Consider the following 12,607-nt stretch of genomic DNA (forward strand, 5'->3'; position numbering starts at 1 on the left):
CAGTTTAGATATGGGAGAAGGGGCATATAGGTTAAAGGAATGACAATAGGAAATTAACATTTGGCCCCCCAGCTCTAATCAGGTATCTCTTCACCTTGCTGCTGAACCGCCCTACCAACTCAGTTTGCTTTTGTGCATTCCCCAATCATCTTTACATTGTACACTTTGATAATCTGTTGTTCAGATCATAAAAAAGACAATACATAATAGTTTATATTTTTACAGTGACTTTTGAGGGCTACAATACACACTTCCTTCAAAAAAGGTTTATTTTTATTACATATATATACACTGGAATGACTAAGTGTTTCATCAGTAAGATGGGTTAAGTCATCAGTAATGTTTTGTGAATACTGTGGTACTTACAAGGTGAGAAACTTGAAGATGCAGTCCCATCTACATTTACAGGTAGTCATCATAATGATATGGGGTATTACTAAACATCATAAATACAAGGACAAATTTTAATAACTTTGAATTCATTGGTAAAAAGTACATAACTTCATAAAACGTGACAAACCATACAACCTTTGGTACAGTACATACAAACAAACTGTTTAACATTATCTTGTATTCAGGCAAGTTATGCCAGTCATTCTGTACAATGGAGCCAGCACAGGTTACTTCCTTTGTCAGTAGTTTTGAAATTAAGATATCACTATATTACAACTACAGTAATTTATATTCAGATTCAGTAAAAGCTTCTAAGTAATATATTTAAATAACATAAAATAAAAAGAGCAGAGTACTTTCCTGCAAGCATGTTGAAGGTGGCACCTGTACCAAAATTCTGCCATTATTGAGTTCTACTAATTTGCTGAGGCTGATACATAACCTTGCAGCTAAATACTGGTCCATCACTGTCTGTGTATGAACTAGCCAGCAGTATGATATGATACCAACTCCAGTCTGTACACTTAATGACAGCCATGCTAGTACAGTGTCTGTAATTGCCAAGTACTTTTTTAATCATAAAGCAGGCATAGGAAACTGCAGCTTTAGAGACCAAGGTGATATTGTACAGCAAAAAATTTTTAACTCTCTTAAATATACTAAAATGCATGTGCACCATCCCTCACTTTTCATATAACCCAAAACTACTACTGTAGCACAAATTAAAAACGAAAATGTGCTAATAGTGAGAGTTAGTCGTGACCTTGTACTTATTCCTTACTTAGTCTTTCCCATCACTTGCTCTATGAGAAGTATATTTTTGGTCATTCCTTCTCACAACAACATTAGGGTCTTTGTAGCATAATGAAGAACTACCCCCCACTGTTACCTCTACAAGTCTGTGGTGTACTGCTGCTAAAGTTATGTCTGGCGAAGGTAACGTCCTCAGGTCTTCATGCCTCCATAAATTTATGCCATCTTCTTTGCAAGGTCCTCTCTGATTGCCTCAAGGAAGTCAGTAGTGTATAGGTACATGCCATCCTTCACATTCTTGATGCCATGGATGCATCCAGCCAAATCCTTTGTCATATGGCCAGCGTCTACTGTGTCCACACATGCCTTCTCAAGGGCCTGTGCAAATCTGAGGGAGGGAAGAAGTTTTCAATCAACAATTTGTATCTATGCAGTGTACCAGCCACACTGTATATACAGTAGTTTCATAATGAGCAGGTAGATGTAGCTGGCATGTGTAAGCCAATTTTATCAAGTCCTAAAAGGCACTAGATCTCTCAAACTGAAGTGTCCGGTGCAGTGTGTACTATAAAATCTGTTATTCTCTAAAAACTAGGTGTTACAATCACATTTATGTTTCTAGATCCAGAGACTTTCACTAGATGGCCTAAATTCTGTTATGAAGAAGCAGGTGGTATTTAAGGTAGCAAAACAGATGAGAGAAAATGACATACGTAAGCAGTGTGAAGAATGATGACGGAAGGGTAGTGGTGGACAGTGGATTGTTTAGAGAGCATTACAACTGGATACAATGTGGTTAGTTTGGTTGAGGCGGGGAAAGTTTGGAGACAGTTGATCCAGGTGTTTGACCCTCAGCCTTTGGTTGTAAGTATTATATATATCTGGAGCAGAAAACTGTTGTTGCTAGACAATATTCACTTTCATTTTAACTGTCAAAAGTACTCTTTGATGCAGATGACGGTGAATGGGAAGATAATTTCCCAGGGGGTCAGGAAAATGAGGACATTAATTAGCATGGATAATATATTCCTATCTTCTAAGTGGACTAACCTTCACATGGACTAAGCCAAGTAACCTATAGGATGCATAATACTCAACTGTTAGCATAGGTAGCATGCCAGATGCACCAAATAAATACTGACAGCTTTAACTGCCCAACTTTGGGCCAGAGAAGGAACGGCAACTACCATGAGTAATTTCATGTACATCCTTACCCATTTACTCAACTTAGAAAAGTCTATCAAGCCTCCAACCTGTTTAGAAAAGCCAGTTCGTGATGCTGAAATACAGTGCAAGGTTGACAGTGGATAGGGAAAGAAGGAGGGAGTAACACAAATTACCTGAAAGAGCATATCATTCACACTTTATGGTGTATTAGGTTGTATGGCAACTCCCTAACCTCAAGACATTACTCCCACATTGCTTGAAAGTTACTAATTTTTCTCCAACTGGTGAGCTTCCAATCACAGTGACTATTTGACTGCCACGATTTGTGCAAAAATATTTCTTGAGTAGGTTGTTGTTACTGTTGTTGCTGCTGGGTTGCTTGCAGTGTCACTGTGGCAGGGCAATGGGAGAAACTGATAACCCTCACCCAATCTCCAGTAAGGAGATCTGAAATCAGCATCCTGGCCACTGCACTCCTTGTTGGTGAAGCACCCCATGACAGATGCAACACTGGGGCACCACACTCCACCAGGAGTGTGGTGCCCCAGTGTTGCCTCGGACAGGCTGGCTCCCAGGAGATCCCCTGGGTGGTGGTGCCACCTCGAAGAGGCATCCCATCAGCACCTAATGAGCAGGTAAACCATGCCATTTCCAAAGTGATGATGTACAGTCAGCATCCAAAGTCTTGTTCCCTATCCTGCTTTTTCTCTCCATATATTTTTAAAAGCAATGTGGTGAATTCACAGCAACTGACAGTGATTAATTCATTTGGTCTAAGATCAGTGTCATAAGCTTCATTTACTGCAGGTACACCACACCGATTTTCTAAGTCTGTGGAAAGAGAGGTAAGGAAAGTGACAGGACTTTTGATGCCAACTGTATATATGATGGCACTTCATGAAGGTCGCTAAATCTGACAATTAGATGCACCAGCAAGAACTTGGGACCAAGGTATGCCTCTGCCCACATGTTAAAAATGTTCCTTAACCCCTTAACCACGGGGCGTCACTTTCACGACGCTTGGGAGCAAGGGATCATACCGCGGAGCGTCACTTTTGTGATTCTGTGTTATTTTGAATTCACCCGGGCTTTCAAGTGGTGGTTTGTATCATCTATCAGTACTGCCAATGTCCAACACTAGTCAGCACTCCTAATCTCATCTGAACTCCCATCCATTGTTGACAATTTAGCCATTTCTCCCCATTCTTGACTCCCCTCCCTACCTCCCCTCCATTACCCTCTCCTCTTGCCTGCCCAGCAGTGCTACACTAAGTAAATCTTACCTGGAATTTTCCACTGATTTCGTCCATTGAAATAAGCCCTATGCCCTATTCTTACACCAAATAATATTTACAAAAAAGATATAAGGTAAGTGATAGTGCCATACACCTGGAATTGGCTAATTATCACCTGACAACACCTCATGTGCACTCGTTTGCTAATTTTCGCCGTTTATTTCCCCTTGAAATATGCCATATAATCTATTCTCGTAATAAAAATATATATAAGGAGGGAAGGGAGAAGCTTAAGTGATATTTACATTCACCTGGAACTACCTAATTTATTATGTATTTTCTAGATTTCCTGCCAATCACTTCATAGCATATATATTAGCAGTTGTCACCAGGCTGAGATTGGCAGCATTGCACTCCCCCTAGGCAGGCCACCAGTCAATGTATTCAGTTTACTGTCGTCTTTCAAGGTGAATGCACATCTGATTCACGTCTGTCAAATTCCGTCGCTTTTTAGCCCTATGCAAAGGGCCCTGTGACCTCTACCCCCTACTAAACCTCGTGTGGAAAAAGGTAAAGGGATAAGTGACTGCTGTGGAACGTGAACTGGCTAATTTGTCAATGAAAATGATAAAGAGTGACTATGATCTTTCTGGTGAGTAAAACAGTGCAAGTGGAAATGTAAATACAGTAATCACTCTAATATCCGGACGCCCAATAACCGAACATCCCCACTAACCGAACCTTATCGTCCTGGGATCAAACATTCCCAAAATGGTCCGAAAATCCAAAAAAATTGGGAAAAAAATCGATTTTTTGCCGTCCGTAATTTGAACTTGCCGCGCGCGCCGCGTGAGAGCATTGTTTTGGTTCGTCATTCCTCCGACGTCCGATAGAGCGCCGCCATCCTCCCACTTCCCGCCTGTCTCTCACCGCGACAAGACCTGCGCTGTTCGCCATGGCTGCCCACGTGCTCACTTTTGTGGTGGTGCCGTACTTGCTGCAAGGCCTCCTGCTGCTCTCTGCCCTACTCTTAGTGTGTGTGATGATGGCCCCGCCTCCTGAAAAGGAAGAGAGTGGTGTTGACTCTGGAGAAGAAACGGGAGATATTGGAGAAGGTTGATGCGGGTTGGTCTTCCTCTCGCATTCTCCGCGAGTTCAACCTGGCCCGGTCGACTTTGTTCGATATCAAGCGTTCCCGAGACAAGCTCATGCAATACACGGCTGACTTCTCGTCGAGAAGCAAACGCAACGTGGAGAGGAAGGTTATGTTTACCCCCAAGTATGCAGAGATCGACCGCTCCACGTTGATTTGGTATCGACAGCAACGTGCAGCTGGTGTGATGGTATGTGGAACGGAGCTGAAGGCTGCTGCTGAGAAGTTTGCAAGGCTTCACGACGCCCTAGACTTCAAGGCATCCGAGGGTTGGCTCTTCGCGTTCAAGTTGCGACATGGCCTTACTAACCGTAAAGCACATGGCGAAGCAAAGGACGCTAACGAGGATGGAGTGGACGAGTTTCGGCACAAGGTGAAAGGCTTGATCGACAGGGAGGGCCTCACTCTCGGTCAAGTCTATAACACTGACGAAACTGGCCTATTCTATCGCTCGGTGCCAACGAACACTCTCGCCGATGAGACGGAGAAGCGTGTACCTGGCCGCAAGCTTTCTAAGGAACGAATATCTGCTTTGTGTTGTGCCAATGCTAACGGCATGCACCGGCTTAAGCCCGTTATTGTTGGCCGTGCAAAGCAGCCTCGGTGCCTTCGTGGGGTGATGGATGTCCTTCCTGTCGTATGGTACCATTCTTTGAAAGCATGGTTCACAGCTGTGATTTTCAAAGACTGGTTTCACCATCACTTCGTCAAGGAGGTCATACATTGCAGACGAAGACACTGGGAATTCCTCGCGACCAGGTAAAGGCTCTCCTTCTCCTCGACAATGCACCTGCCCACCCGTGCGACAAGGACTTGGTTGCTGAGAATGGCCGTATTAGGTGCATGTTTCTGCCACCTAATACGACTGCTCTCATTCAACCAATGGACCAAGGAGTGATCGTGGCAACAAAGCGCCTGTACCGTCGGAAGTTCCTGGACGAGGTGATGGTGGTTCTCGAGGACGAGGACGGCGCAGGGAAGGACGTGACACTCGAGGCAAGCGGACTTTGGAAAACCTTCGCCGCTACAACATCAAGTCTGCGCTGTACAACTGGGCTAGTGCATGGAAGGAAGTCCCTGTGAAAACTCTTGAAAATGGTTGGTCTCGTCTGCTTCTCGGAACAGATGTGGAGTACGATTTCCTAGGGTTTGACGTGGATGACTTCCATGCACGGCTACGTACGCACGGCGACGATGTTGATGTGGACGATGTTCGTGAGTGGTTGGACGACGACGAGGGCGATCCTGGGTATCAGACGTTGTCTGATATCGAGATCGCGTCTTCGGTTGCTGGTGTCAGTCCCGAACTTGAAGATTCCGGCGACGAAGGCGATGATGATGCAGACTCCGCCCAGCAGGACACTACTCCAGCCATCCCCAAGCTGAGCGCACTCCGGGAACATCTAGAGTTCGTCCTAGACTACCTGGAACACCCGGACTGCGACAGGGAGATGGGGCCCTTGGGACTCGTGGAGGAAGTGCGTGCTTTCCGGCAGCGCATCATCAATCGCCAGAATCGTCGGTCCTTGCGTCAGTCAACGATTGACAGTTTTTTCAGGCCCGTGACCCCCGCTGTGCCAAGCCCTGGTTCCACTCCGTTGCCTCCCCAAGACAGGCCCTCATGCTCCGAGCCACAGCCCAGCACATCAGCTACAGTGGAGTCACCGCTCGACGTGAGTTTGCGGCTGTCTTCAGAGTCTTCTGTAGTCGGTACGCCATCACCACTACCCACCGATGCACCCCTTGGACGCCTGCCAGTGATACTCTCGGGCTCTGACAGTGAATAAACAGCAAGAACTTCTCCACTAGACCACACGGGAATTTTGAGTGTTGTGCAGTGAAAAAACGGTGTGTTGTGTTAAGGTTTTCAAGTTGGGAGAAAAGACTAAGTAGAAAAGAAATTTAACGTAACTAACCTTCTTTGTTTTGGCTTTGGAAACTTAAAAAAACTTGGGAAAAGTTAATGTGCAACACTTAAATTTAATGGAACATTATTTGGACTAAAGTGAACACTGTGAAAAGAACGGACTTCTGTGTGTTAGTGACTAAGTTCAGTGCAAGACTTCAGGAAGAGTGTAGTGCAAGTGCTTCAGGAAATCGTTCTTACTGTCAGAGTCCGAGAGGAGGCGGTTATTCATCGAGGTGGCCAGGGACTTGCTGTAAGTAGCCAAAATGTTTCATGTTGTACTATTTCCCATACTATATTTACCAGAATGTTTCATATTGTATTTTTTCCCATACTATACTTACCAGAAAGTGTCATACTGTACTTCTTTCCATACTAAACTTACCTCATGCATGTGCAGTAGGAATGTGTTTTTCAGAGTTCGGTTAGGTTCGGTTAGAGTCCATAAGTACCAGAATGTTTATTAATGTATGAACATACTTCTAAACCCACATTTTATGTTTCTATTGCATTTATTTCAGTCATTTATGTGCCTTATTGGTGTGATTTGGGTGTTAAATAGGTGCTATGCATGTCCGGAGGGAGTTGTATAGGTGTTTCTCTGTGTTAGGGTCCGTAAGTACAAGTCCATAAGCTGGGGCCCAATATCCGGACAAAACCAATATCCGAACCTACCGATGGCTCTATTGATCCGGATATTGGAGTGATTACTGTATTGTGTAAATACAGGTAATCCCTTAATTCACGCAAACTTTTTTCACGCGATTTCGGTTATCCACGAATTTTTCGTACAATAATTAAAACATAAAATTATAGTATTCAAATAAGTAATTTCAATATACATGAGAAATAAATAAAATATAAAAAGTGCCTACCTGCTGCCCATGTGCATACATATATGTATGTGTGTGTGTGTGTATGTGTGTGTGGGAGCCTGGGAGGTCGGTCTACCACGCACCACATAGTCAGTTTGAATCAGACTGTTGAATCATGTGAGACCCGAGATCGAGAATCGTTATTTGTGGCTTATTTTTCTGCCTTCCAGTGATTGCTTGCCTTGTCTGCCAACATGGGGCCTAAGCGTAGTGCTAGTGATGCATGTGGTAACACACCGAAGCGGGCTGGTAAAGTGGTGTCACTGACAAAGTTAAAGTGTTGGACAAACTTCAGGGTGGAATGTCGGCGACAATTCTCCGTCAGGACGATTCCCCGTCGTTTATTTACATACCAGTTTATTTTGCAAGTACAGAACACTAGTTTTTTACTTATATGAGTTATAAAATCCCCATGAAAATTAGTTATTAAAGTATTAATTAATCAATAATAAGTATATTAATAGAATGACGGGGAATTGTCCATGTTTTGACGGTGAATTGACTTAATGGTGAACTGTCTCAGAACAGTATGTTTGGGGTGAGTCAACTGTTCATACAATAAAGAAGGAGAACGTAGCATACGGGAGACAGTGAGGGCTAGTGCACCAGACTGTGCTAAAGTGTCTCCACTTACGCCTGTGAATTGTCTTGGAACCGCATGTTTGGGGTGAATGAGTCAACTGTTCATACAATAAAGAAGGCAGAATGTAGCATACGGGAGGCAGTGAGGGCTAGTGCACCAGACTGCTGAAGTGTCTCCACTTATGCCTGTGCTTGTCAGGTTTCAGTTTTAAATTTCTTACTTTTTTGTTGTTTTTAATACTTTATGCTAGTTTATAAGGTGTATGTAGTGCATAAACAGTATTATTCAGATGTAATATATATATAGACATGCGTAATTATGTGCACACAAGGGCAGAACATATACGCGAATTTACCACATACGCGAAGGGTCTGGGAACCTAACCCTTGCGTGAATTAAGGGCTTACCTGTACTGTGTGAACAGCAAGTGAAAGCAATGAATGTAAATATAAGTGAACAGTGGAAAATAGTTTTATAAGTTACTGCAAGTGACAGTGCCTAACACAGTGTAAATAAAATAGAAATGTAAATAATGTAAATAAAATAGAGAATGTAAAAAGAAATGTAAATGAGTAGTAATATAAGAATACGAGTATATATACTAGAAGTAATGAAAGTGAAAGTTTCACTCTAGCATGTATGAATACTATGAGTTATGAAAGTGAAGGTGAAAGTGACAGATTCACTCTCAACGCTAATATACAGGACGAGAAAGTGAATGCTACGTATTTTACTGAAAGAGAAATTGAATGCCTACAGTGACAATAAACTACTATTACTGAAGGAAACTTATGGATAAAGACTGTAGATATATATAAGTGTTATATAGTAATAGAAATATAAAGTGTGTGTTTTTATGAATAATAAATGGCAGAACACCAGCGGCGAACGATCAGAAGTGGGAAGGTCATACGCGCTCGTAGTTTTCATTGCTTTCACAGTGTTTTTTTTTTTTTGGAGTATGGGTTCCAAACTATTTGAGAATCATAGAATAGTGTTTCTAGTGATAATATCAGGCTGTGGTAATCATATTATGGGTTGTCGGGAAGCGTAAAGTGGAGACTTCGTTACCCAACTTCAGAGGTCTCCACAAGTCCTACAGTACTCGATGAAGGCTCAACAAACATCCCAGGAGAAAGCTGAAAGTATGTTCCATATGCATATGTAAGTTTAATATTCTAGGACTAATAACTGATATTTTGCAAATATTTTTAGAGAGTCTGTCGGAGCGTGAATATGCCCGCGGGACACGCAAGTCAAAGCAAAACAAGCCCGCGGTTTAGGGGTTAATCTTTGAGTAACTATACTCAATTTTTTTTTTATCAAGGCGAAGATGCACTTGACAGGTTGGTGATGATTGGCTGAATGCAACATTACTCCATACTCTCTTTACTCATTGGGATTATTAATTGACAACATATATCTGAGGGGGAAATTTGGGTTAGTAAATGTTATTCAGATATGTTGCATTCAGCCAGTCATCATCAACCTGTCAAGTGCATCTTTCTTTACTCATTGGGATTATTAATTGACAACATATATCTGAGGGGGAAATTTGGGTTAGTAAATGTTATTCAGTATGTTGCATTCAGCCAGTCATCATCAACCTGTCAAGTGCATCTTCACCTCGATAAAAAAAAAACGAGTATAGAACAATTCTACAGACCAACTGCAACCTAGCTCTCTGACACTGTGTAAACCACAGCACATTTTTCAACCACACATGAACTTCTGGAATCCCCAAACCATATGACTGCCTTCCAAAGCTTACCTAGCCAGATCTGGAGTACCATCCAGCTTGGCACGGTGCTCAAGGCCACGAGTCCAGGCAAAGATGGAGGCAATGGGGTTGGTGGAAGTCTTGTTGCCCTTTTGGTGCTCCCGGTAGTGTCTTGTCACAGTTCCATGTGCTGCCTCAGACTCTATTGTCTTGCCATCTGGGCACATCAAAACTGAAGTCATCAAGCCAAGGGAGCCTGAGAAATGTAAGGGACGGGAATGTAAGGAATGTATTTTATCCATTAAGAGGTACACTCATTGCCTACAAACCACAATACAGAAATTATTGAGATGGATGACCCTACTAAAAGAACTCAGAAACTGATGGGTCATTTGATACATAATATGAAGTGCATTTTTATTTAAACTTTATTTTAAAAAAGGGGGGAGTATGTCTCTGTGTTGGAGTCAGAATATTAGGGGCTTGAATGATCAGTGTAAGTATGTATTCTATTTCACTGAGCATGTTGCTAATTAGCTACCTATCATGTTTTTCTCTTTTCTTGCTTTCTGGGTCCTATCTCAACCAATCCTTAAAAAAAAAAAAACAAGAGGGTCTGCATCCATCCATCATCCAATCCTACATTGCCCCAAGAGGAGCATAGGAGACCAGGGCTAGGCAGTTGGTCCTGATATTTAAGAGGAGAGTGACCAGCCTCACTCATCCCTGAGTTGCATTACGTGAGCAACAAACCCCAACCACTCCTTGGATATAAACCTTCACCAGCTCAATCCGATTGGAGCGCAATAATTACCCACTAAACCACCAGGCACCAAAATTTAATTACATGATTTCCACCCAGCATAATAATGGTTTCCTGGTGTACAGGAAACCATTTGACTTGTCACTCACTGTAGAGTCACCCATGGGCAGATGGAAGAGGAAAGAATGAAGGAAAGAAAGACAGAAGAAGGAGTGTAAAGTCACCTGTAGGCAGAAAGACGAGGAAAGAATAAAGGAAAGAAAGACAGAAGAGGATAGAAGAAAAGAAGGATGGAGAAGAGGAAAGGGCAGACACCGGAGAGCGGCACTTCATCGAGTAAGTGGATGGTGAGCGCTCCCACCGTCACCATTATTATAATAATGCAAGAGTGTATAGAGGTTGGGGGAGTGGACTTTCTGACCACTACTTGGTGGTGGCCAAAATTAGGATGCAAGTGAGATGGAGGAATAGAAGAAGGGAAAGACGAGAGGAAGGAGTAGTTGCAAGGAGAGTGGAAAGGTTATAAGAGGATGAGAAAAAGGCAGAGTATAAGAGAGAGATGGAGGAACGATTGGGCAAATATGAATTGGAGCAGATGGGAGACGTGGAAGGTGTGTGTAAGATATTTACAGAAGAAATATGTGCAGCATGTGATGTGGTGTGTGGAAGGAAGAGAAGACAGAGGGGGGTGCAAGGAACAGCGTGGTGGACTGAAGAGGTGAAACAGGCTGTGGCACAAAAGAAGAAAGCATACATTGAATGGATGAGAAATAGGGGCGTGGAAGAAGTTGAGAGGCGGAAGAGAGAGTTATATAAGGAAAGGAAGAGAGAGGTGAAAAGATTAGTAAGAGAGAGTAAGAAGAGAGTGGATGAGGAATTTGGAAGGAATTTGAGTGTAAAGTGGGGGGACTGTAAGAAAATGTTCTGGAGAGAAGTGAAAAGAGTAAGACAGGGTGGAAGTGAAGTTAGCAGGGGAGTGAAAGATAAAAATGGTAGATTACTAGTGGAGAAGGAAGAAAAAGTGAGCAGATGGAGAGAACACTTTAAGGAATTGTTGAACGTAGAGGATGGAAGTAATGCGAGTATAAGTGGCTGGGGAATGGTTGGGAGAAGGAGGGAGGTGAGAAGACGGGAAGAAATCAGTAGGATAGAAGTTGTGGAAGCAATGAAGAAAGTTAAATCAGGGAAAGCCCCAGGAATTGATGGAGTGTGTGGTGAAATGCTGAAGCATGGGGGAGAGATAGTAGTAGAATGGATGTGGAAGATGTGCAGATTGGCCTGGGAGGAAGGAAGAGTCCCGGAGGATTGGAAATCAGGTATAATTATTCCCGTGTACAAAGGAAAAGGGGAAAAAGAAGTGTGTGGTAATCATAGGGGCATTTGTCTTCTTAGTATAATAGGAAAAGTGTATGGTAGGATACTTATAGACAGAGTTAGAGAAAGAACAGAGAAATTAGTTGGAGAAGAACAGGGAGGCTTTAGGAAGGGAAGAGGTTGTGTAGATCAGATATTCATTCTTAGATCTTTAGTGGAAAAGTTTCTAGAGAAGGGAAAGAAGTTGTATGCGGCTTTCATGGATTTGGAGAAAGCATATGACAGGGTGGATAGACAAGGATTGTGGAAAGTGTTAAGAATATATGGAGTAGATGGGAAGTTGTTGAATGCTGTGAAGAGTATGTACGATGGTGCGAAGGCTGCAGTGCGTGTGGATGGTGAACTAAGTGAATTTTTCTCTTTGAAAGTTGGGTTGAAACAGGGATGTGTCATGTCTCCATGGTTGTTCAATCTGTACATGGATGGGGTAATAAAAGAGGTACAAGGTAGGGTAGTGGATGTTGGAGTGACCCTGGTGAGAGAGGATAGTGTTTGGAAACTCCCTGTACTGTTGTTTGCAGATGATACTGTGCTGTTGAGTGAAGACGAAGGGGAGCTGCAAGGCTTGGTGGATGAGTTTGGGAGAGTGTGTAAGAAACGGAACCTAAAGGTGAATGTAGGGAAGAGTAAAGTGATTGTCTTTGAGAGAGGTGAAGTCAGTGAATGTACAGTGAGGTTAGATGGT

General features: G+C 42.8%; 1 protein-coding gene across 2 annotated transcripts in view; it reads right to left on the reverse strand.

Moving 5' to 3' along the window:
• Positions 1-259: 259 nt before the first annotated feature.
• Positions 260-12,607, reverse strand: part of LOC145405088 (isocitrate dehydrogenase [NADP], mitochondrial-like) — a 110,772-nt gene continuing 98,424 nt past the window's right edge. For both annotated transcript variants that reach the window (XM_080276602.1, XM_080276601.1), the window contains exons 8-9: positions 9,837-10,041; positions 260-1,534 (exon numbers count right to left, since the gene is read on the reverse strand). In XM_080276602.1, coding sequence (XP_080132728.1) covers positions 1,363-1,534; positions 9,837-10,041 — 377 coding nt within the window. In that variant the 3' untranslated portion in view covers positions 260-1,362. The remainder of the gene's footprint in view (positions 1,535-9,836; positions 10,042-12,607) is intronic.

The sequence above is a fragment of the Coenobita brevimanus genome, chromosome 65 (assembly GCF_032717465.1).
Source record: "Coenobita brevimanus isolate Jiangsu-jjx chromosome 65, ASM3271746v2, whole genome shotgun sequence".
In the NCBI taxonomy this organism is placed as follows: domain Eukaryota; kingdom Metazoa; phylum Arthropoda; class Malacostraca; order Decapoda; family Coenobitidae; genus Coenobita; species Coenobita brevimanus.